At 42.7% G+C, this 26,803-nt stretch overlaps 1 protein-coding gene across 1 annotated transcript in view; it reads right to left on the bottom strand.

The window, feature by feature from the left end:
* Window positions 1–26,803, bottom strand: part of LOC135547888 (uncharacterized) — a 93,310-nt gene that overhangs the window by 58,579 nt on the left and 7,928 nt on the right. Inside the window, exons 2-3 of the mRNA XM_064977101.1 lie at window positions 6,313–7,135; window positions 2,631–2,705 (exon numbers count right to left, since the gene is read on the bottom strand). Of these exons, the coding sequence (XP_064833173.1) occupies window positions 2,631–2,705; window positions 6,313–6,812 (575 nt within the window). The 5' untranslated portion in view covers window positions 6,813–7,135. The remainder of the gene's footprint in view (window positions 1–2,630; window positions 2,706–6,312; window positions 7,136–26,803) is intronic.

Genomic DNA, 26,803 nt, shown 5'->3' on the forward strand with positions numbered 1-26,803 from the left:
AGCAAGACCACATTTGCATCGTTATAAATCATTAACGTGATAGTTAGCCGTAGCTTCACACCAGAGAAGGAGCCTCAAGGTTACGTGACCATAAATAAATGCATCAGTGTGCCAGGCGGTCTGTTAGTGAGCTGGCCAGTGCTGATAAAAGATGGGTATCTAGCCTCAGTGAGCCACTGAGTGATACCAATGATGTATAAAAACCCTGGATGGCTGATGCTATGTATTGGCCAATGAGAGGCTTTGATGCCACTAGTAGGCCATATTGGCACTTCCCAGAATGTGCAGTCCTCCATAGGAATGAATGGAATTCTATAGTATTTCAATAAAATGTTTCAAAGACAAAATTACATGTATTTAAGTATGTTTTTGTTGTAGTGGGGACAGTAACATCAGTAATTTCAAAAAATTATACTTTAAAAGGAAAATGTTTGCATATATTTTTTTTTATTTAGCTCACATTATAATTAAAAGTATGCATTAAGGTGTCTGTAATATAATACAAGTGACAAAAACCAAAGTAGACATTAATAAATGCATTTCTATAACTTCCTAAATATTTTTTACAGAGTTGGGGGAGTGCCAAGATGGAGGAGAGGTGGCTTCAAAACATCTAGTGTATATATAAATGATTTAGTGATACCTGTCTGGTTGGATATAGTGGAGACTGGTTGGGTTTAATGAGAAAAGGGATAAGAGGAGAAATAATTCAAGGAGCTTCATTGAAAATGTATCTGTGTTGGTGTTTCTAGGTAATTTGACATCTATTGTCTACTACACTGTTACACTGGCACATTGTGATGCTGACGGGGACAGTGGCCAAAATGACCTGAGGAGTGGATGTCTATTTAAAGTGGGTGGGTTGGAACCTTTGATGTTTTCCCGACCTGAGTTCAATGGAATGAGCTCGCAGGCACACCCCTCAGGGGGCTGCTGGGGGCGTGTGCTAAGCCTTTTTGGGAGGTCATACCATTTCAAATTCAAGCTTACTACACCTGCAAGCGCACAGAGACGACGTTACACCATTATATGCCATCCATTGACGTAAATTAATAGTGTGTTCTCGCCACAGATGGTGGTAAGAATAAATGCAATTCTTGCGAAAATATCTGATATAGATTTTTTGGGGGTGGGGGTGAAAGTTGCTTTGCCATTTTAAAGTCCTGATTCAGCATCAGCTAGGGGGTCCTCCCTAGGCAGGAAACTGAAGTCCTGTATCAGCATCAGCTAGGGGGTCCTCCCGAGGCAGGAAACTGAAGTATACAGTCTGAAATGGAGTGGTGATATTCCGAACAGTTCAATAAGAAACTCATTTTAGTTTTCTGTTGCACAGCATTTTGAAATGTTTTGCTATGTTGTGGACATAATGAATCTTTAGTGTATTCAACGTCACCTGTGCTCAGTGTGAGAAGATCAAACTGAAAGAAAGAAAGAAAGAAAGAAAGAGAGAGAGAGAGAGAGAGAGAAAGAAAGAAGAGAGAGAGAAAGAGAGAAAGAAAGAGAGAGAGAGAGAGAGATTGAAAAAAAGGGGGGAATTCTCTGAGGCTGTGTTGTGTGAAAAAAAGGGGGGAATTCTCTGAGGCTGTGCTGTGGGAAAAAAGGGGGGAATACTCTGAGGCTGTGTTGTGTGAAAAAAGGGGGAAAAAGGGGGAATTCTCTGAGGCTGTGTTGTGTGAAAAAAGGGGGGAATTCTCTGAGGCTGTGTTGTGTGAAAAAAAGGGGGGAATTCTCTGAGGCTGTGTTGTGTGAAAAAAGGGGGAATTCTCTGAGGCTGTGTTGTGTGAAAAAAGGGGGAATTCTCTGAGGCTGTGTTGTGTGAAAAAGGGGGAATTCTCTGAGGCTGTGTTGTGTGAAAAAGGGGGGAATTCTCTGAGGCTGTGTTGTGTGAAAAAGGGGGAATTCTCTGAGGCTGTGTTGTGTGAAAAAGGGGGAATTCTCTGAGGCTGTGTTGTGTGAAAAAAGGGGGGAATTCTCTGAGGCTGTGTTGTGTGAAAAAAGGGGGGAATTCTCTGAGGCTGTGTTGTGTGAAAAAAGGGGGGAATTCTCTGAGGCTGTGTTGTGTGAAAAAAGGGGGGAATTCTCTGAGGCTGTGCTGTGTGAAAAAAAACGGGCACGTTTCACATCTACTTAACACCTCCCCTTTAAAATTGAGCATTTTAACACCCCTCTTTAAAACAGTCCCCCTCTCCCTTTTCCCCCTCTTATTCTGGTTCTCTCTCCTTCCCTCCCTCATCACTTTATCTTCCCTTCATCATTTCTCTCACACGTCCCCTCTCTCTCGCTCTCTCCTTGACTCTCACCCTGCACTACTGTGAAGTAGACCTCCATTGAGGGTTTTGGTTAAGAACTGCCCTCTAGTGGAATTATCACCTCACACATCATCCTCACCACATCTCTTTGCACGCGAGCAAGTTGTGCTAAATTGTCTGATAGGCGATAGATGTAAAACATAGTGCCTTCCAAAAGTCTTCATGAGCAACACATGGACATTGCATTTGCTTTATCATTGCACACATTCACCTAGCTGCCCACAAGCATGCATGTTAACACATATATGCATGCACACAGTATGCAGTCACACATACAGTACATGCACACACACACACACACACACACACAGTGTTACCCACCTCTCCTCCCGACTGTGAGGGGTCAAGAAGCGAGCGGAGTCCTCCTCGTGGCTGCTGTGTAGGCTGCTCTCCCTGCTGAGAAACACAGTACAGTGTTAGAGAGTAATACATGTTATTTAACACACACCGGCAGAGATCTGTCTGTGTGTGTGTGAGTGTGTGAGACAACTAGAAAAGTTCAGAGTTAAATGAAATGTAACAACTCAACAGAAAGAGCTATGGATGCCATCTATGAGGTCAAAATTATAGTTTTAACCATGCTTTGAAGCTACACTGAGTATACAACGCCTGCTCTTTCCATGACATACACTGACCAGGTTGAATCCAGGTGAAAAGCTATGACCCCTTTATTTATGTCCCTTGTTAAACAATGTAGCATCTCCTGGCTTCCCCGCAGAGCCTACAAACCACTGATGCAGACCTTTGGAACATCTACAAGTCTAATAAATCCATGTAATATAGCCTACACCGTCACAATAAATCCACTATTTATTTTAGACAGGTCTAGAGATACATGACATGACGAAAATGTAGTCTATTTCAGAAGAACAGAATTGCATACTCTGAGTTGTCCTTATGTTAGGCCCTGATATGGCTATGACATATGTCTGTGGGCTACACTAGTTCATTTAGCAGACAAGGTTTGCTTAGAATTCTGTGGCATTCTTCTATAGTATATTATAGTATGAAGAATACAATTGAATATAGCTGAATAAAATAGAAAATATATTTTCTCTAAACGATTTGAGGGAGTGTGCACATGCGACTATTCTGTGTTGAGCAGTTAACAAAGAAACAGGTATTCCTATATGCTTCATTTAGAATTATTTATTGAACTTAAGTTGTAATACAAATATTGGGCTCTATGTTTAGATTTTTATACATTCCAAGGCTGCAAGATGCCACTCTAATGATGCTTTTTTTTAAGTTGCATGAAAAGCACAAGCTCTGCTTAGTTTTTTTTGCGCAGGCTGTACACACTTCATCAGCCTCTCATTCACAATTTGACAAGCACTTGTTAAATGCCTCGAATTTCCTGTCCTGCATCCCCTTTGTAATGCCCCCTAAAAAAATCCATGCCTTTTGCGACCAGCGGCCATTGTGCTCGTGGGCTGAATATAAATCACATAATTCCCTTCTCCCTGCTGCGTGCCGAAGCACCTGTCACTCACATGGCTCTCCGTCACATGATCGGGTCTTTCTCACTCTGGTCTTTCTCACAAGCAATGCTTGGATTCAAAATCCAAGCATTGCTTCCAAATGCCACATCAGGAAAGCGGGTTTGAGTCAATATTAGCCAATGTGAACGCAATGTGAGGTTAAGTATGTTATGGTTACGTTAAGAGTTGTTCCTGAATGTGACCTGACTAGGAAAGACTCCAGTCCCTAGTTATAGTAGCCTATTGCTAGGGGTCGAGTGGCTAGTTGGTCAAGTGAGGAAGAAAAAAAACTGCTGGCCCTATGAAGCCTAATCCTGGATTAAAAAGTATATCCATGGAACATTTTCTTGTCTAGAACTAGTATTAAATCTGTGTCCGGGAAACCGGCATGTAGAGACATATCCTGTATCTCTGGTCGTCTAGTCACTAAGCTATAATTCGTTCTATTGAAAGTATTTCCATGCATTGTTGCCAGTGTTGAGGCAGCAACATGTATGTAAAAACAGTGGGGATATTTTCTGTCAAAAAGGCATCCAGACAAAATCAACAACAACGGAAACTACATCAACAAAAGACGAGCCTCCATTGGTCGGATAGGCCTCTTCACATAACCAAGAGTGCCACAACCGCAATGTGCCTTACATGTGCCACATGAAAGAGTGAGACAGAAAAGTGGCACATCTCATAGCAAATAATATGCCTTCAGAGCAGCCTGGCGGTTTCTGCGATAGCCAACTTGGCAAGACTTGCCATGACAACAATAAGGCGTGGGTGCATGAATCTGCCATCCAGGCTATGTGTCAGAGCACTGGAAACTCAAGGCTGACTGGGCTACATAAGCAGCAGTACTGTTTTATATTAGGCAAATCAGAGCTGTGTTTCAAATGGTACCCTATTCCCTATAGAATGTACTACTTTTGACCACGGCCCATATGGGGGCTACAAAAGTAGTATAATATATAGGGAATAGGGTGCCATTTGGGACGTAGGCCAGGTCTTCAGAAAGCAGTGTTGGCTATGAATATTTCATATAGCCCTGTAGACTCCTTCCAGCTGTCCCCTGGCACTTCTACATGGGCTTTGTCCCAAATGGCCCCCTGTTGCTTATATAGTGCAATACCTTTGACCAAAACCCTATGGGCCCTGGTCAAAAGTAGTGCATTACATAGGTGCCATTTGGGACACAGCCATTACCTTTAGCTCTCAGTTGTAAGGCTGTACATATCAATGGGACTAGGACATTGGTCAACTCCAGAACTATCCACAGTAATAAGCATGGACTGTAGTTCTCACTTTGTCTCTTAGAATGGCTGTAATGTGCAGTCAGAGATCAGTTTCACCTAATCTCTTGTGACAGCCTTAACAAAATTTAGTAGGGGATTTGGTTAGTCATCAAAGTCAAACCAGTGCTACAAGTGGTAGAAATCTTCCATCCTTTAAAGTAGTGAACAGCCAGGGACAATACTGTAGTAGTCAATAGTCCTCATAAAACAAAAATATGCACTTTCAACTTAGACGCAGTTAGTAACAGACACCAGGCAATTCCAGGCAATTAACATTATATTATGCTAATAAAATACAAAAGGCCAAAACTTCAAATTCCAATAGTGAACATAAACCCCCATTTAAAAACAATACAACCCATTTATTTTCCCAAACGGTGTATTATTGCATTCCAGTGCTGTGCATATCATCCAGATTCACTGAAGACCAAACTCTGGCAGCAATGGCATTTGTATGTATAAAACATTTGTATCCATTATTCTTAAGCGCACTCCTCCATTTCCTGCTGTTTGATGATGCATTGTATCATGGGCCTGGTTTAATTTATAATGCAATTCATACTCTGCACTGTGCATGTTATGTAACATTTCAAGGTGCCTATTTAGTCAAGATAAGCTTGGGGGTGAAAATAACCTGTTTACAGAACATGTATATTATCAAATGTGGACGTCAACAGCTGGTATATATGAGAAACACAAACCTGGGATGGAGATTCAATAAACAAATAGGGTCCCATTGAGGACTTCAACCACTAAGTGCAGTTTTATTTCGTGTCACTAATCACTATTAGGGGCTTGTTCAAGTGAACAAGTGATGGAAGCTGTAGAAATCAACAAACCACATCAACTTTGATAGAAGTAGGTGTCATTTTCTTCGCAGGAGGATTATGCACAAAGATAAAAGAAAAACAAACTGGATTCCAGCTCTCCACTACAGACCAGGTCCTGCATTCATAAGGCGTTGAGATCAGTTGGAGGGCTGATCTAGGATCAGTTTTTAGATCACAATCAATACAATTAACTGGACAAGAGGCATTCTGATATAGTTCTGATATGATTCCATTTCTACATGGTTCCAACTACACTTTTATGCATAAGGGTGCCTTAAGCTGGCCCAACTTTATGTCTAACACTTAATGGGTAACCCACTGTATTTTACATTATACACAGTTTTGCACACTAATGGTTAAGATTGGGGAAGGGAAGCACATCATAGATCTGTACCTAGGGGAAACTTACCTGCTCTCACTGTAGTGATCCTTCTTCTCACGCACGTTCAGCCAGCGGTGCAGCAGGAAGCGCTTGCGTCGCGGCGAAGCGCTGGGTGTGGAGCAGTTGGACCAGGTGGTTGCCGCGTCCTCGTCGCTGGATGGTGTAATCTCGATGGACGGCAGCTGTAAGTACTCCATGCCCCCTGAGAAGGAGTGCGATCCCTGGCCCTTACTCATGACCTCTGACCTCATAGTGGCAGCCGCTGCAGACACAGCCGGGGTCACGCTGCTCTCGCTCTGCACGTTCTTCATGCGCCGCATCTTGAAGCGCTTGCGGCGGAGGGACGGCGTGACAGAACTGGAGAGGGCGGAAGAGGCACCACCCGCAATGGGTACCTTTCCCCCGGCGGAGGCTTCTGATCCTGGGTCTCCATCCGGGGTCTGCCAGTCCCCCGGGGCCTGCACCTGGAAGGAGGGGAGCCGGAGGGTCTCGGTCATGATCTTCTGTCCCACCGACAACTGGCTCATATAGGAATACAGCAGCCCAGGCGGACACGTCTATCCAGGGAGGATGAGAGAGAGAGAGAGAGGGAATGTGTGCCTGGCAGGATGCTTCCTGGGCTGTACTAATGTAGGTGGAGAGAGCCTCTCTCACTGATTTGTCCAGAGTGAGAGTGAGTATACAGTATCAGTATAGCATCTTCTTGTGTCGTTATCCTTTCCGGTATCTATGCTCTATGGATTGAGGTCTTGTGCATTTCTGAACCAGCTGCCACAGCGTGTTCTTAGCCCACTTAGATGAGTTCTCTTCAGGGCTCCCTTGCTCTAGTCCCTGGTATCACAGCCATGGCCTAGAGGTCAGAGTAAAGTGAAAGGGTGCTGTATGCTAAGTATGGTTTAGCCACATGCATGCAAGTATTCACAGCTCCCATTCACAATTATACACTCAGATAAACTAAATGATGCAGATACGCACACGCACAGGGAGCACAGGACTTTGTTATTGGGATTGGTTTCCTCTCGTTCCCAGCAGGGAGACGATTCAGAGCAAAATACTGTTGATGCCCCTGTGATGGGAGGCTAATCTCTTGCTGCTTCCTAAATGGCTCCCTGTTCCCTACATAGGGCCCTGGTCAATTGTAGCACAGTATGTAGGAAATAGGGTGCCATTTGGAATGCAAAGTCTAAGATAAGTGAGACACGTCTATCATCAGTGGTCCTGAGGGGGAGAACCTGCCATTTCTCTGTAGGCTAAAACGTCGACTACAGGAGACAGCAGAGAAAGGATGGCCCCATCCACATTGACGGGGCCGCTGTGGAGAGGGTAAAAAACCTCTCCAAAACAATACAGCAAGATGGTGTCGACAGAGATGCTCACCTTGCTTCAAGCCCTGAGGAAACTATGCAGTAAAAAAATTTTTATGTATTATTTTTTTGCTGTTCATCCAGCAAATCTTAAGTGTTATAACATACAGCCGGGAAGAACTATTGGATATAAGAGCGATGTCAATTTACCAGCACTACGACCAGGAATACGACTTTCTCAAAGCGGATCCTTTGTTCGGACCTCCACCCTGTACATTGGATCTAATCCCAGAGGCCGACCCTTTGTTCGGACCTCCATCCTGGACATTGGATCTAATCCCAGAGGCCGACCCTTTGTTCGGACCTCCACCCTGGACATTGGATCTAATCCCAGAGGCCGACCCTTTGTTCGGACCTCCACCCTGGACATTGGATCTAATCCCAGAGGCCGACCCTTTGTTCGGACCTCCACCCTGGACATTGGATCTAATCCTAGAGGCCGACCCTTTGTTCGGACCTCCACCCTGGACATCGGATCTAATCCCAGAGGCCGACCCAAAACAATGGTGTCTCTGCACAGAACGGCCTCCTGGTCAGACTTAAAAGACGAGCACACCACCCACCCCTTCCAAGAATATTAGTTGCCAATGTCCAGTTTCTAGACAACAAAGTAGACAAAATTAGGGCACGAGTTGCCTTTCAGGGAGAGATCAGAGATTGTAACATCCTCTGTTTCACGGAAACATGGATCACTCGGAAAATGGTGTCAGAGTCGGTACAACCACCGGGTTTCTTCATGCGTCGCGCCGATAGAAACAAACATCTCTCTGGTAAGAAGTAGGACGGGGGTGTATGCCTCACGATTAACAAATTATGGTTTAACAATAACAACACACAGGAACTCAAGTCCTTTTGTTCACCTGACCTAGAATTCCTTACAATCAAATGCTGACTGCATTATCTCCCAAGAGAATTCTCTTAGATTATAGTCTGAGCCATGTATATCCCCCCCAAGCAGATACCTCGACGGACCTGAAAGAACTTCACTGGACTCTATGTAAACTGGAAACCAGATATGATGAGGCTGCATTTATTGTAGCTGAGGATATTAACAAAGCTAATATGAGAACAAGGCTACCTAAATTCTACCAGCACATTGACTGCAGTACCAGCTCGAGCGAAACACTGGACCACTGATACTCCTACTTCCTTCCTCCCCCGCCCCTCCCTTCGGAAAATCCGACCACAACTCCATCTTGTTCATACCGCCCTATAGGCAGAAACTCAAACAGAATGTACCAGTGACTAGAACCATTCAAAGGTGGTCTGACCAATCGGAATCAACGATTCAATATTGTTTTGATCACATGGACTGGAAAATGCTCCGGGAAGCCTCAGACAATAACATTGATTTATACACTGACTCGGTAAGTGAGTTTATTAGGAAGTACATTGGAGATGTAACCACTGAGTATTAAAATCTAGTCCAACCAGAAACTGTGAGTAGACAGTGGCATTTGTGCAAAACTGAAAGCGTGAACCACCGCATTCAACCATGGAAATAGGTTGTGGAATATGGCCAAATATAAACAGTGTAGTTAATCCCTGTGCAAGGCAATCAAACAAACTAAATGGCAGTATAAGGACGAAATGGAGTCACAATTCAATGGCCCAGACACGAGACGTACGTGTCATGGTCTACAGGCAATTACAGAATTTAAAAAAACCCAGCCACGTCATGGACACCAACGTTTTGCTTCCAGACAAGCTAAACACATTAACTGAACTGAATGACTGTCACCCGGTAGTACTCACGTCTGTCATCATGAAGTGCTTTGAGAGACTAGTCAAGGATCATATCACCTCCACCTTACCTGCCACCCTAGGCCCACTTCAGTTTGCATACCGCCCCAAAAAGGTCCACAGACAATGCAATTGCCATTACACTGCACATGAAAACAACCTCTCACTCAACATCAACAAAACAAAGGAGATGTTCGTGGACTTCAGGAAACAGCAGAGAGAGCACCCTCCTATCCACATCGACTGGACAGTAGTGGAGAAGGTGGAAAGTTTTAAGTTCCTCGGCGTACACATCACGGACAAACTGAAATGGTCCACACAGACTGCGTGATGTAGAAGGCGCAACAGCGCCTCTTCAACCTCAGGAGGCTGAAGAAATTTGTCTTGTCATCTAAAACCCTCACAAACTTTTACAGATGCACAATCGAGAGCATCCTGTCGGGTCTATCACCGCCTTGTACGGAAACTGCACTGTCCTCAACCGCAAGGCTCTCTAGAGGGTAGTGCGGTCTACACAACGCATCACCAGGGGCAAACTGCCCTCCAGGACACCTACAGCACTCGATGTCACAGGAAGGCCAAAAAGATCATCAAGGACAACAACCACCCGAGCCACTGCCTGTTCCCCCCGCTATCATCCAGAAGGCGAGGTCAGTACAGGCGCATCAAAGCTGGGACAGAGAAACGGAAGCTTTTTCAATCTCAAGGCCATCAGACTGTTAAACAGCCATCACTAACTGGCCACTACCGGGCCAAGGCTTTCGACTCTGTCAATCACCGACTTTCTTATTGGCAAACTCAATAGCCTTGGCTTCTCAAATGACTGCCTCGCCTGTTCACCAACTACTTCTCAGATAAGAGTTCAGTGTGTAAAATCAGAAGGCGTGTTGTCTAGACCTCCGGCAGTCTCTATGGGGGTGCCACAGGGTTCAATTCTTGGGCCGACTCTTTTCTCTGTATATAGCAATGATGTCGCTCTTGCTGCTGGTGATTCTCTGATCCATCTCTACGCAGACAACACCATTCTGTATACATCTGGCCCTTCTTTGGATAATGTGCTAGGCAAACCTCCAAATGAGCTTCAACGCCATACAACACTCCTTCCGCTAGTGGAACTAAGTGCATGCTCTCGAACCGATTGCTGCCCGCACCCTCCCGCCCGACAAGCATCACTACTCTGGACGGTTCTGACCTAGAATATGTGGACAACTACAAATACCTAGGTGTCTGGTTAGAGACTGTAAACTCACCTTCCAGACTCACATTAAGCATCTCCAATCCAAAATTAAATCTAGAATCGGCTTCCTATTTCGCAACAAAGCCTCCTTCACTCACGCTGCCAAACATACCCTCGTAAAACTGACTATCCTACTGATCCTTGACTTTAGTGATGTCATTTACAAAATAGCCCCCAACACTCTTCTCAGCAAAGTGGATATAGTCTATCACAGTGGCATCTGTTTTGTCACCAAAGCCCCATGTACTACACACCACTGTGACCTGTGTGCTCTCGTTAGCTGACCCTCACTGTCTCCAAACCCATTGGCACCAGGTCATCTATACGTTTTTGCTAGGTAAAGCCCCACCTTATCTCAGCTCACTGGTCACCATAGCACGCGCTCCAGCAGGTATATTGCACTCGTCATCCCCAAAGCCAACACTTCCATTGGCCGCCTTTCATTCCAGTTCTCTGCTGCCAATGACTGGAATGGATTGCAAAAATCTCTGAAGCTGTCAGAGCAGCTTACCGATCACTGTACCTGTACAAAGCTAATCTGTAAATAGCCCACCCAACTACCTCATCCCCACATTATTACTTACCCTCTTTTTTGCACCCCAGTATCTCTACTTGCACATCTATCACTCTGGTATTAATGCTAAATTGTAATTATTTTAGCCTCTATGGCCTATTTATTGCCTTACCTCCCTACTCTTCTACATTTGCGCACATTGTACATCGATTTTTCTATTTTTCTTTTGTGTTATTGAATGTACATTTGTTTATGTGTAACTCTGTGATGTTGTTTTGTCACACTGCTTTGCTTTATCTTGGCCAGATCGCAGTAGTAAATGAGAACTTGTTCTCAACTGGCCTACCTTGTTAAATAAAGGTGAAATAAAAATGTTTATAAATAAAAACTTACATAGAGTGGCTGCTGCCAACATCCAGACCTAAATCACTGGCCACTTTAAAAAATGGATTTAATAACAGGTATCACTAGTCACTTTACATAATGCCACTTTAAAAATGTTTACATATCCTACATTACTCATCTCATATGTATATACTGTACTCTATACCATCTACTGTATCTTGCCTATGCCGCACGGCCATTGCTCATCCATATATTTATATGTACATATTCGATCCCTTTACATTTGTGTGTATAGGGTAGTTGTTATGAATTTGTGAGATAACTTGTTAGATATTACTGCACTGTCGGAACTAGAAGCGCAAGCATTTCGCCACACTCACATTTACATCTGCTAACCATATGTATGTAACAAATAAAATGTGATTTGATTTGAAACCTTAAAGTTCCTCGGCGTGCATCACTGACGACCTGAAATGTTCCCTTCACACAGAAAGTGTGGTGAAGAAGGCACAACAGCTCCCCACAAATGAAATGAACCCCCCCATAAACCCCCCTAAAATGTTTTCATCCAAATCTGGCAACCCTGTTTAGCTTTCGCGCTAAGGTTAGACTAGGCAGTATTTGGGGTGAGGATCTGTGAGGTAATTTGTCAAAAACTGTAAACGACTTGTTTATGTACTCTTGTATACATTGTCACAAGTACATCGAAGACTTGTGATATACTGAAAAGGGGCTAAACTAAGTTCATATTTTCGGGGCAATGGGCGCATCCGACTTTGACTTTCTTTATTTGCGTCTTATAGTGAATGGCATTCTGAGATTATGGAGTTTTCGCTTGTCAAACATAAACAAACATGGCTGCCATCATAAAGAATTTAGCTGCTGTTAGCTTAGCTGACACGCATCTCTTGTCTAAACAACATTCCTACCTTGTGCTCACCAGAGATGTGGTGCATTGTAAACAAGTCTAGCTGTTAAGTCGCTAACTTGTGTTTTGTTTTTTTGTCAGCGCAGCCTGTTATTTAGACTGGTTTAAGGAATGAATTTGGGTGTGACTGTGTTCCGTGTGATGATTGGATGATGAATTTCATATTTATCTTTTACAATAAAAAGGTGAAATTGAGGAATAAAGTTGTGAATATCTTTATTTCCCATCAGTACAAAACATTGTCAAGATGCTTTTTAGACAATGCTGTTTAGACACATTTGTTGCTTCATACATTCGGTTGCTACTGTTCCAATCACATACAGTATTAGCGATGGTACGCTGCAAGGACCACTCAACCATAATCACAAATATGTGCTCGTACTTGTCAAAGGGTTAACCTCAGGAGGCTGAAGACATTTGTCTTTGGTCCTAAGACCCCCACAAACTTCTACAGATGCACAATTGAGAGCATCATGTCAGGTTGTATCACCACCTGGAAAGGCAATTGCACCGTCCGCATCCCAGGGTTATCCAGAGGGCGGTGCAGTCAGCACAATACATCAATCGGGGGGACACTGCCTTTCCCCTCCAGGACACCTACAGCACCCGGTGTCACAGGAAGGCCAAGAAGATCATCAAGGACCTCAGCCACCCGAGCCATGGCCAGTTCACCCCACTACCATCGAGAAGGTGGAGACAGTACAGGTGCATAAAAGCTGTGACCAAGAGACTGATAAACAGTTTCTATCTTCAGGCCATCAGACTGTTAAACAGTCACCACTAGCTGTCCTCCGCTCAATAACCTGCACCGAACCTACTAGCCGGCTACCACCCGGTACTCTAACCTGCACCTTAGAAACTGCCTTGCCCCATTTACATTGTCATTGAACACTGGTCACTTTAAATCATGTTTACCTACTGATTTACCCACTTTATGTGTATATACTGTATGTTAGTCAACTACTCCTACACAGACCTTTTCTATTCTTATACTGTCCATACACACACACACACACACACTGGGTAGGTCAAGCCCTGAATGCCGATTGGCTGAAAGCCGTGATATAACAGACCGTATATACCACGGGTATGACAAAACATTTACTTGTATTGTTCTAATTATGTTGGTAACCAGTTTATAATAGCAATAAGGCACCTCTGGGGTTTGAGGTATATGGCCAATATACCACAGCTAAGGGCTGTATATAGGCACTCTGCGGTAAATCGTGCATAAGAACAGCCCTTAGCCGTGGTATATTGGTTATATAACACACCCCCTCTGGCCTTATTGCTTAAATATACAGTACCAGTCGAAAGTTTGGAAACACCTACTCATTCCAGGGTTTTTCTTTATTTTTACATTGTAGAATAATGGTGAAGACATCAAAACAAAGAAATAACACATATTGAATCATGTAGGAACCAAAAAAAAGTGTTAAACAAATCAACATATATTATATATTTGAGATTCTTCAATGTAGCAACCATTTGCCATGATGACAGCTTTGCACACTCTTGGCACTCTCTCAACCAGCTTCACCTGGAATGCTTTTCCAACAGTCTTGAAGGAGTTCCCACATATGCTGAGCACTTGTTGGCTGCTTTTTCCTTAACTCTGCGGTCCAACCATCCCAAACCATCTCAATTGTGTTGAGGCCAGGTGATTGTGGAGGCCAGGTCATCCGATGCAGCGCTCCATCACTCTCCTTCCTGGTCAAATAGCCCTTACACAGCCTGGAGGTGTGTTTGGTCATTGTCCTGTTGAAAAATAAATTATAGTCCCACTAAGCGCAAACCACATGTGATGGCGTATCGCTGCAGAATGTGGTGGTAGCCATGTTGGTTAAGTGTGCCTTGAATTCTAAATAAATTACAGAAAGTGTCACTAGCAAAGCACCCCCACACCATCACACCTCCTCCTCCATGCTTCACAGTGGGAACCACACATGCGGAGATCATCTGTTCACCTACAAAAACATGGCGGTTGGAACCAAAAATCGCCAAATTTGGACTCATCAGACCAAAGGACAGATTTCCACCGGTCTAATGTCAATTACACATGTACCTTGGCCCAAGCAAGTATCTTCTTCTTATTGGTATCGTTTAGTAGTGGTTTCTTGGCAGCAATTTAAAAATGAAGGCCTGATTCACACAGTCTCCTCTGAACAGTGTATGTTGAGATGTATCTGTTACTTGAACTCTGTGAAGCATTTATTTGGGCTGCAATTTCTTTGGCTGGTAACTCTAATGAACTTATCCTCTGCAGCAGAGGGAACGCTGGGTCTTCCTTTCCTGTGGTGGTACTCTTGAGCCAGTTTCTTCACAGCGCTGGATGGATTTTGCTACTGCACTTGAAGAAACTTTCAGAGTTCTTGAAATTTTCAGGGCTAAGTAATAATGGACTGTCATTTCTCTTTGCTTATTTGAGCTGTTCTTGCCATAGTATGGACTTGGTCTTTTACCAAATAGGGCTATCTTCTGTATACCACCCTTACCTTGTTACTACACAACTGATTGGCTAAAACGCATTAATTAACTTTTAACAAGGCACACCTGTTAATTGAAATCCATTCCAGGTGACTACCTCATGAATCTGGTTGAAAGAATGCCAAGAGTGTGCAAAGCTGTCATCAATGCAATCAGTGATTTACTTTGAAGAATCTCAAATATATTTGAATTTGATTAACACTTTTTTGGTTACTACATGATTCCATATGAATTATTTCATAGTTTTGATGTCTTCACTATTATTGTACAATGTAGAAATTAGTAAAAAATTAAGAAAAACCCTGGAATGAGTGTGTGTCCAAACCTTTGACTACATTGCCAAAAGTTTGCTTGTCGAACATCTCATTCCAAAATCATGGGCATTAATATGGAGTTGGTCCCCCCCTTTTCTGCTATAACAGGCGATTGGGCCTGGCTCTCAGTCGGCGTTCCAATTCATATGAAATGTGTTCGATGGGGTTGAGGTCAGGGCTCTGTGCAGGCCAATCTCGACAAACCAAACCAGTTCTGTATGGAACTCTTCTTGCACGGGGGCATTGTCATGCTAAAACAAGAAAAGGATCTTCCCCAAACTGTTACCACAAAGTTGAAAGCACAGAACATCTAAAATGTCATTTTATGCTGTTGTGTTAAGATTTTCCTTCAATGGAACGAAGGGACCTAGCCCGAACCATGAAAAATAGCCCTAGACCATTATTCCTCCTCCACCAAGTTTTAGAGTTGGCACTATGCATCGGGGCAGGTAGTGTTCTCCTGGCGTCCGTCCGACTGCCAGATGGTGAAGCGTGATTCATCTCTCCAGAAAACGCGTTTCCACCGCTGTAGAGTCCAATAGCAGTGAGCTTTGCACCACTACAGCTGATGCTCGGCATTGCTCATGGTGATCTTAGGCTTTTGTGCGGCTGCTCGGCCATGGAAACCCATTTTATGAAGCTCCCGACAAACAGTTCTTGTGCTGACTTTGCTTCCAGAGGCAGTTTGGAACGCAGTAGTGAGTGTTGCAACCAAAGACAGGCGATTTTTACGTTTGGTGGTCCCATTCTGTGAGTTTGTGTGGCCTACCACTTCGTGGCTGAGCCGTTGTTGCTCCTAGATGTTTCCACTTCACAATAACAGCACAGTTGCCAAGGGCAGCTCTAGCAGGGCAGAAATTTGACAAACTTACTTGCTGGAAAGGTGGCATCCTATGACGGTGCCATGTTGAAAGTCACTGAGCTCTTCAGTACGGGCCATTCTACTGCCAATGTTTTTCTATGGAGATTGCATGGCTGTGTGCTTGATTTGATACACCTATGAGCAACGGGTGTGGCTTAAATAGCTGAATTCACTCATTTGAAGGGGTGTCCACATACTTTAGCCATATAGTGTATAAGGTATATATTTATTTACTGAACAAAAATATAAATAAAGCACATCTGTGGCGTTGTGTGGGTGAGCGGTTTGATGATGTCAACGTTGTGAACAGAGTGCCCCATGGTGGAGCAGGGGTTACGGTATGGGCAGGCATAAGCTACGGACAATGAACACAATTGCATTTTATCAATGGCAATTTGAATGCACAGAGATACCGTGACGAGATGAGGCCCATTGGGTTTGGGATGCACTGGATTGACACACGACAGCTTGTTCCAGTTCCCGCCAATATCCAGCAACTTTATTCCTCTTTTCTGTATCCACTTTTCATACTGATCATGCCACTTGTGTTGAACTTGAAAAGCTTGTTAAAAACTCCATCTGTGTACAGCCTTTGATCCACATTCCAGGTTACTTACAGATTCGGTATTAGATAAGATTCCCTCATCTAATGTAATATGAAATGTTGAAAAGAGATCTCTCAGTTTGAACACAATGCTTCAAGTTCAAATTAGTCTGTGGCGCAACATCTATTGTTGTGATCACAGGATGTGGTGAAAACATAGTAATGTAATATTTGACTTGCAATTCGGTTAACATAGAATGTTCTTAACTTTACTGTACTGTTCAGTAATGTACTCTACTTTACTGTCTAGACTTGTGAAACATAGACGTCTATGATTGGTTCAGATTTGGTCCGGTCCTTTGCCAATCCCAAAGCTTTTGCTTATTCCTAATTTTCGGAATGGAAAATTGTTGAAAACTGTCTAAACATTTCTAAATGGTAAAACAGATGGTCCTATGCATGAAAATACCCTCATTTAAAAGGTGAAATTCTGTACTGTCGCCTCATATGAAACATTTGATCTCAAATCAAAAATGCTGGAGTGGAGAGAGAAATTAAACGTTTTAGCTTCACTGTCCAAATAAAAACGTAGGGGAGTGTACATATCCCCAGCCCTACCCCTCAGCTGTATACCAGAACAGGTGGCTGGGCTGCCATTTTCCTAAAAAACGAATCCCAGAATGTAGCTTTAAAAAAAATATATGTACAGTATAATACAAATCTTCACTTTGTCAAAAAGCTTTCAATGGTTCTGCTCCAGCAACAGGATGGCCTTCTTTAATGCTTTAATCCATAAAAGAGTAACTGAAAAAGGTATAACAACCTCTGTGCGATAATTCAATTATTTCAAAGTCATTTCAAATAAAGCCCAGCGCACAAAGAGACATAGGCCTATGTGTGCGAACTACCATCAAAACAGATCCATGGGATTGCAGCCCAAATTAGAGGTCGACCGATTAATCTGCATGGCCGATTAATTAGGGCCGCTTTCAAGTTTTCATAACAATCTGTAATCTGCATTTTTGGACGCCGATTATGGCCGATTACATTGCACTCCACGTGGAGACTGCGTGGCAGGCTGACCACCTGTTACGTGAGTGCAGCAAGGAACCAAGGTAAGTTGCTAGCTAGTATGAAACAATCAATCTTAAGATAAATCACTAGTTAACTACACATGGTTGATGATATTACTAGTTTAACTAGCTTGTCCTGCATTGCATATAATGCCGGGCCTGTTAATTTATCATCGAATCACAGCCTACTTCGCCAAACAGGTGATGATTTTAACAAGCGCATTCACGAAAAAAGCACTGTCGTTGCACCAATGTACCTAACCATGAACATCAATGCCTTTCTTAAAATCAATACACAAATATATATTTTTTAACATGCATATTTAGTTCATTTTAGCAGACAATATTACTTAGTTAATATTGCCTGCTAACATGATTTTATTTTAACTAGGGAAACTGTGCCACTTCTCTTGCGTTCTGTGCAAGCAGAGTCAGGGTATATGCAGCAGTTTGGGCCGCCTGGCTCGCTGCGAACTGTGTGAAGACCATTTCTTACTAACAAAGACCGTAATTAATTTGCCAGAATGTTACATAATTATGACATAACATTGAAGGTTGTGCAAAGTAACAGCAATATTTAGACTTCGGGATGCCACCCAGTGTAAAAAATATGGAACAGTTCCGCATTTAACTGAAAGAATAAACATTTTATTTTTGAAATGATAGTTTACGGATTTGACCATATTAATCACCTAAGGCTCATCTTCCTGTGGGTTTATTATATTATAATTAAGTCTATCATTTAATATTTGATAGAGCAGTCTGACTGAGTGGTGATAGGCAGTAGCAGGCTTGTAAGCATTCATTCAAACAGCACTTTCCTGCGTTTGCAATGCTTGAAGCACAGCACTGTTTATGACTTCAAGCCTATCAACACACGAGATTAGGCTGACAATACTAAAAGTGCCTATAAGAACATCCAATAGTTAAAAGGTAAATGAAATGGTATAGAGAGAAATTGTCATAATTACTATAATAACTACACCTAAAACTTTTAACTGGGAATATTGAAGACTCACATTAAAAGGAACCACCAGCTTTCACATGTTCTGGGCAAGGAACTTAAACGTTAGCTTTTTTTACATGGCACATATTGCACTTTTACTTTCTTCTCCAACACTGTGTTTTTGCATTATTTAAACCATATTGAATATGTCTCATTATTTGAGACTATATTGATTATATTTCTGTATTATATTGTATGTATTATATTAAGTTAAAATAAAAGTCATTAATAATTGTCATTATTACAAATTATATATACACACACACACATACACATACATATATATATATATATATATACACACACACATACATACACACACGTATATATACAGTGGGGATTCCCTTTATTTTTTTGAGCAGTGTATATATCCAGTGGGGAGAACAAGTATTTGATACACTGCTGATTTTGCAGATTTTCCTACTTACAAAGCATGTAGAGGTCTGTAATTTTTATCATAGGTACACTTCAACTGTGAGAGACGGAATCTAAAACAAAAATCCAGAAAATCACATTGTATGATTTTTAAATAATTAATAAGCATTTTATTGCATGACATAAGTGATGTCCCAGATGTGCTCAATTGGATTCAGGTCTGGGGAACGGGCGGGCCAGTCCATAGCATCAATGCCTTCCTCTTGCAGGAACTGCTGACACACTCCAGCCACATGAGGTCTAGCATTGTCTTGCATTAGGAGGAACCCAGGGCCAACCGCACCAGCATATGGTCTCACAAGGGGTCTGAGGATCTCATCTCGGTACCTATAGGCAGTCAGGCTACCTCTGGCGAGCACATGGAGGGCTGTGCGGCCCCCCAAAGAAATGCCACCCCACACCATGACTGACCCACAGCCAAACCGGTCATGCTGGAGGATGTTGCAGGCAGCAGACCGTTCTCCAAGGCGTCTCCAGACTGTCACGTCTGTCACATGTGCTCAGTGTGAACCTGCTTTCATCTGTGAAGAGCACAGGGCGCCAGTGGCGAATTTGCCAATCTTGGTGTTCTCTGGCAAATGCCAAACGTCCTGCACGGTGTTGGGCTGTAAAGCACAACCCCCACCTGTGGACATCGGGCCCTCATACCACCCTCATGGAGTCTGTTTCTGACTGTTTGAGCAGACACATGCACATTTGTGGCCTGCTGGAGGTCATTTTGCAGGGCTCTGGCAGCTGCTCCTCCTTGCACAAAGGTGGAGGTAGCGGTCCTGCTGCTGGGTTGTTGCCCTCCTACGGCCTCCTCCACGTCTCCTGATGTACTGGCCTGACTCCTGGTAGCGCCCTCCATGCTCTGGACACTACGCTGACAGACACAGCAAACCTTCTTGCCACAGCTTGCATTGATGTTCCATCCTGGATGAGCTGCACTACCTGAGCCACTTGTGTGGGTTGTAGACTCCGTCTCATGCTACCACTAGAGTGAAAGCACCGCCAGCATTCAAAAGTGACCAAAACATCAGCCAGGAAGCATAGGAACTGAGAAGTGGTCTGTGGTCACCACCTGCAGAACCACTCCTTTAATGGGGGTGTCTTGCTAATTGCCTAGAATTTACACCTGTTGTCCATTCCATTTGCACAACAGCATGTGACATTTATTGTCAATCAGTGTTGCTTCAAAAGTGGACAGTTTGACTTCACAGAAGTGTGATTGACTTGGAGTTACATTGTGTTGTTTTCACCGCCTAATACCTTTACGGTGCCATTTGGGACACATCCTGAGACTGGCCGCACAATGTGCATCTAACGAGGTGAAGAAAAAAAGCACCTGGCTGTGTTTATACAGTCCTGCTGAAGTTATTTAAGTCATGCAGGCTGAATAAGGAGCCATTCTGCCCTGATCTGTGGAGCTGTAGGTCAAGTTCAAATATTTGACTTGGAACCGCAGAGCAGTCAAACCAAACAACAACCTCTGCTTTTTAATCTCGGTCGAAGAACACGTGGCACAATATCTGTAGCGCAGGTAGTTAGCCTACCCCTATCAATCTCACTCCCACAACACTGTAGAGCAGACACCAAATCTCTCTCGCGCTATTTTTCTCTCTTGTCAAAAACGTGATTTTCCTGTATGTACCGAGTCAGTCTATCTCATGGAAAGAGCAGGTAAATCCAGGTGAAAGCTATGATCTCTTATTGATGTCACTTATTAAATCCACTTCAGTCAGTGTAGATGAAGGGGAGGAGACAGGCTAAATAAGTATTTTTAAGCCTTGAGACAATTGAGACATGGACTGTGTATGTGTGCCATTCAGTTGGTGAATGGGCAAGACAAAAGATTTAAGTGCCTTTGAAAGGGTTATGGTAGTAAGTGCCATGCGCACCGGTTTGAGTGTCAAGAATTGCAGCTCTGCTGGGTTTTTCACGCTCAACAGTTTCCCGTGTGTATCACCCCCCAAAGGACATCCAGCAAACTTGACACAACTGTGGGAAGCATTGAAGTCAACATGGACCAGCATCCCTGTGAAACGCTTTCGACGCCTTGTAGAGTCCATGCCCCGACGAATTGAGGCTGTTCTGAGGGCAAAAGTGGTTCAACTCAATTTTAGGAAGGTGTTCCGAATGTTTTGTCCACTGAGTGTATATTTCAACACTATGAGGTTCGAATAATACTGTGAAATTGTGAAAATTATGATAATTACCTTTTAGTGTAAAAGGGTTTGAAAAGACCACCTGAAATGTCTGCCTGTTCTGGTGGGATGGAGTTTTGGCCTGTCTGGCGACATTGTCAGTCTTCCCCTTCCCACTCAGATCACTCCCAGACAGTCCTATCAAAATTCTTGATTGAGAAATGTATCTTTGCTAAGAAGCTATTTTTTCTTACCATTTAAATTGAAAACAATCACAGTAAGGTACTTAATTGTTACCCAGAAATGATTTGATATTTCGATAAAAACAGCTGTACTGAACCCTGTGCATATACAGTACACTTTAGTGTTTGCTTGGGACACAAAGAAGCTCTTTCAGGTGACAGACAAGGATGTAAGCTTTTATTGAGAAGGTTTGCTTGAGGCTCACATCACATGGGCCGCAAAGCAGAGGGAAGTGTGGTAGGGGCCTCATTCTGTAACCAGGTGCAATCTAGCTAGGTAGTGCAGTAGGCCTAGGTTATGCCTCTCCACAATCTGTAAAATCAATGTTTGATGGTCAATTGATCTTCTGTGAGTGGAGGAGGGACATTTGTCAAATGAAAAATGTTGTGTCTGGGTCATCAAGAGAAATAACATACAACTTCATCTACTACGAAGGCTTTCGGGAAACTCACCCCTGGGACCGCATGTATCAAGTGTCTCAGAGTAGGAGTAGGATCAATTTAGCCTTTACATTTCACAATGAATAAGGTTACATGGACAGGGCGGACCTGATCCTAGACCAGCACTCCTACTCTGAGACGCTTTATGATTGGCCCAGGTCAATTTGTCTGTCAGCACCTCATATTAGAATGTCCACTGCCTGACTCAGTCTCCTACCTCACATAGGCTCAGGTAACTGGCTACACAGGAGAAGCCTGTTCCCAGCTCACCTCGGAAGCTCCCGGCTTCACAAGATGGCCACGGATACAATGCCACTACAGTCCTGCTCAACTGATACATCAACGGAATCTTCGATGATATGGATCAACCGTTAACATGAGGCAAAGACAAAACTACATCAGTTTGACAAAAAAGTCTACTTTGATTGTTCAAAGTTGAACTTAAACCTGGTCTCTTGAGTCATAAACAGAAAGATGGTACTTGGTCAAGGTCCTAAAATTAAAACGTTTAGGGACAGTGAAAAGAAAAAGTCCTGTGGTCTGAGGAAACCCTATAAAAAAAAAAAACATACTTTTAAGGAAACCTAAACCATTCTTCATTTTCAAAGCGATGCCTGACAGGAAAGAATCCCTGTTAAATCTTACTAAGAATGATAAAGGTTCCATTTACACAAAGTCATAATGAAAGTGAAATGAATGGGTCTCTAACAGAAAGAAAGAGAACAAAGATGATAACTTGAACTCAATAGTAGGTTAAAGATATAGAGGGTCTACAGTTGCCTATAGGGTTATGAGGCATAGAATCATAGTTAGTCTGGGACATAACAAGAAAAGCAACAGAGATAATCAGAAGACACACTGTGAAAGAATAAGGGTCAGACCTTTTACTTCCTGTCAATGTGCACATTTTCCCGTCAAAGGAAGAGCAAAGCACCAACAACAGCAAAGTCAGCAGAAAAGAGCCTGCCATTGTACCATAAAACATGCATACATGGTCATGGTGTGTAAATCAAACTGTCATAAAATGAGTGTTGGTGTTATTTTAGGCATTGTAGAAGTTACATAGTCTAACATCCTACACTTAACCATAGCTGAGTCCCTGTTCAAAATGTTACCAGGTGACACACTTTCTTTTTGACAATGCCAAGAATGTGTTCCATCTCACATTGTTATACTGTAACTATAAGCATTGCCAATTGCCAATTGAAAAACACATACGTTCCTATTACTAACATCTCAACTTCCAATTACTTTGTTGTTTTTTTCAACTTGTTGTTTATTTTGGAAATAACAGAGCTCTACCAGACGGTTGAGAAGTCAAAAGAAGGTCATGCCAAGTAATGCCATGTTAGAATTGCAATTTGCATAGCATTTTTACTCATTTCAATAATATTACAGAATTGACTTTAGGCCTGCTTAGATGACTTTCATCGGTAGGAAAGCATTGTTAAATAAGGACTGATTATGGTAATTATGTATGTCCAAAAATGAATATTTAATAACATTTCAAAGTCTGAATATTGATTCATTAACCCCAATGGGTCATGAAATGTGGTTAAATTAAACAATATGTTGACTACCATAGTGTGCTGTCAATCACATTTCTCACCTAAATAAGTATTCTTAGTAAAAAAATAAATGTACCCTATTCTTACACCCGATGTCCAACAGATGCATTTTGTTTTGCCAGATGTCTAGCCAACATTTTCCATACTTGAGCTTAAAACTACCTAGTTGGAGTCTGTGTACAGTTCAGTTTGTACCACTGCGTGGTACAGCAACGCAATGAGGTGCAAATACTGAACTCATGTGGTACATAAAATGCACCACGGCCTAGTGCCTCATCACCTGAAGCGTTGCTCAGGCGTTGCTCACCTGCTCCATTGACAATACGTGATTTCCGCTGGAACAGAGGGTTTGACGCATCTGGTGGACATGAAGTGTTATCAACTGCCGGTCTTAGCCCATTTTTGCTTATTCGCCTTTTAACATTTTAAACTATTTATTTGCATATGTTTAAAGGTTTCATGTACAAATATGACCATTCAATATCGCAATATAACAGTTTAATGCAAGGAAAGTAATACTACTGGAAAAGTATGTCAAATAAATTAGATACTGTGTGTGAATTACTGTATTTCATACAAAACCAGTGGAGAAAAGCTTCACCAGTTCCCACGGTACGACATAAAGCCACGCTGTAAAAATGTCTAACTTTCCCAAAACACCAACATGTCATGCGTTGGAAAACAATTCGCCTGCTATCCGCGTTCCTACCTTTTCAGACCCAGGCATGGACTCGGCTGTCAAATTCCCCCTTCAAAACATTGTCACAGCCATAATCTGCTATGGCTTTAACATTTCCTTTCGTTTGTGTCCACGCACAGCCTTGGGGGGGAAGTTTTGACAAATTAAACGTAGGTTGTATCAATCACAAGTAAACGCATATACTATCAACTATTTATTAAACGTTGTATATTAGAAATAAACTATAATTCGTGATTTATCCTTTTGTCAACGATATTCCCTGCATTTTCGGCATTAAAAGCTCATACATTTCCAGTGTTAACGCATTAGATTGGCATGCGCTCTACGCAATCAGAATTGCCTTTCGCTTTCAAACGGGGCATCTCGAGTTCCGAGTTAATTTAGCAGGCTTAAAAGAAAGTTCCGAGTAGCCTACTGCTTTTCGGAAGGAGGCTGTCTGTCTGTCCCACTTGTCCCACGAAGAGAGAAAGTGCCACTGCCAAGCAAGCATGTAACAGCAAATGACGCAAATGCAGTTATCAATTTGGCTATTCATGATGTCATTGGCTACTTATTCACAACTCAGAGATACTTTTCGGTAGCGTACTATAGTTGTTCATTAAAATCCACCTTTTCAGAGCATAATACCTTCTCCTTACTAATCACACCATCCCAATGGCTTGAAATAGAAGCAGTCGAAATAATGAAGACCTTTTGAAACACACAGCCTACAAACAATGCAAAGCCTTTACTGAAAATGGTCTGATTGTATTCATCATGACCTATTAGACCGATGCTTCATGGTGTATGAAGATAATCAGTTTCACATGGTGATAGAAAATCGAGTCAGATTATTTAATTTAGCATCTTCCAAACGGTAATAGCATACAGTAGCAGCTGTGTATATGTGGCCGATGTGAAATGGCTAGAGCTAATAGTGTTTCAGTCGGTGATGCCACTTGCTCTGAGACTTTTGTGGTTGATGGGTAACGATGCTTCGTGAGTGACTGTGGTTGATGTGTGCAGAGGGTCCCCGGTTCGAGCCCTGGTTGGGGCGAGGAGAGGGACTTAAGCTATACTGCTACATATAGTTGCTCTTTCACTATTGCCTAGCCATTCTCTTTCATCTATATTTTTAGCATTTGCTTTATGGCTAAAATAAGGCTGAAATAAACTCATTGTAAGATGGCCTAGAGCCAGACAATCACGAGCCACATTAAGAGGTTGGGACTGACAAAGAATTTGGTTACATGACTTAGGGGTGAAATACTTTTGCATCCTAAATGGCACTCTATATCTTATGAAGCCCATGGGCTCTGGTTAAGATTAGTGCAAAGGGAATAGAGTACCATTTGGGACAAATCCACAAATAAATATATTTTAGTGATGTCACCCGGATAGCCTTTAGTGTCGAGTTTCGTCTTTTAAAAGTTTGAGCCAAAAAATGATGAAAATAAATTGTGAGTTGGCTGTGTAAGTGAGGAAACGCCAGTTGATAGAACTGTACCACACTCTCAGAAAAGTAGGCTACTCACTGTACGTTTTCCACCCCCACGGTGATTGAAGAGAAAGGCCATAAGGTTTCATACCAATACTGACAAGGATTGAGGGAAATGGATACAACAGACATGTTGCGTTATGCGACAGTATCATAATCATTTGAATCAATCCTGATGCAACTAAAATGTCAATGATAATATCTGCATGTGCCACCAAAAGGTGCACTACGTCATATTCTGTACAATGCATACCACTTAAAAATGGCTGTGTTCCAAATGCATTGGTTCGGTCCAATCCCTGCTTTAGTATGACACCTTTCATCCACAATCAGGCCCTGTTTCATGTCAAGATGAGTGACCAACCACATCTCCTCAGCAGTGTGGATGTATCCCGTCTTAACCTTCACTTCAGACACCTCACTAATTTTCACTTAAAAGCCTCTCCACTTGATCTTTTGAGGGGTTTAAAATCAGCAGACTTTGTTCTTGGGTGTTTGATGATATGCAGAGGGGACGCTGCCCGAGTTAAAAGCCTCAAACCCCCCCCACGAGGGCTTCGATCTGACATATAATGCACAAAGCACACTTTAATATCGTCCCTCTAATTTCCATCAGTACCACCGAAGACTAAATTGCCTTCAGGCTGTATAGATCCAATGGGGAAAGAAAACACCTGCCTCCCATATGGCACCCTACTTCCTACACCGTCCATGTCCAAATTAGCAGACTAAGATAAAGTAATGCAGTCAGACATATTTATGTTTAAGCACGGCCTTCGTTGCAGCTGACATATGTATTATGGGCCCTTTGGCTCTGTAAAATACATCACAATAAAAAAAACTCTGCCAACAGACCCACTCTCTCTCTCTCTGTCTGTGTGTGCCTGAAATACACCTAAACAAAGCCACTGTGACATGCACGCTTGAGTAATGTATTATTATTATAACGTTTTTTTAAACCTTTATTTAGCTAGGCAAGTCAGTTCTTATTTACAATGACGGCCTCCCCCGGCCAAACCCTAACCTGGACAATGCTGGGCCAATTGTGCGCCGCCCTATGGGACTCCCAATCACGGCTGCTTGTGATACAGCCTGGAATCAAACCAGGGTCT

The sequence above is a fragment of the Oncorhynchus masou genome, chromosome 11 (assembly GCF_036934945.1).
Source record: "Oncorhynchus masou masou isolate Uvic2021 chromosome 11, UVic_Omas_1.1, whole genome shotgun sequence".
Lineage (NCBI taxonomy): Eukaryota > Metazoa > Chordata > Actinopteri > Salmoniformes > Salmonidae > Oncorhynchus > Oncorhynchus masou.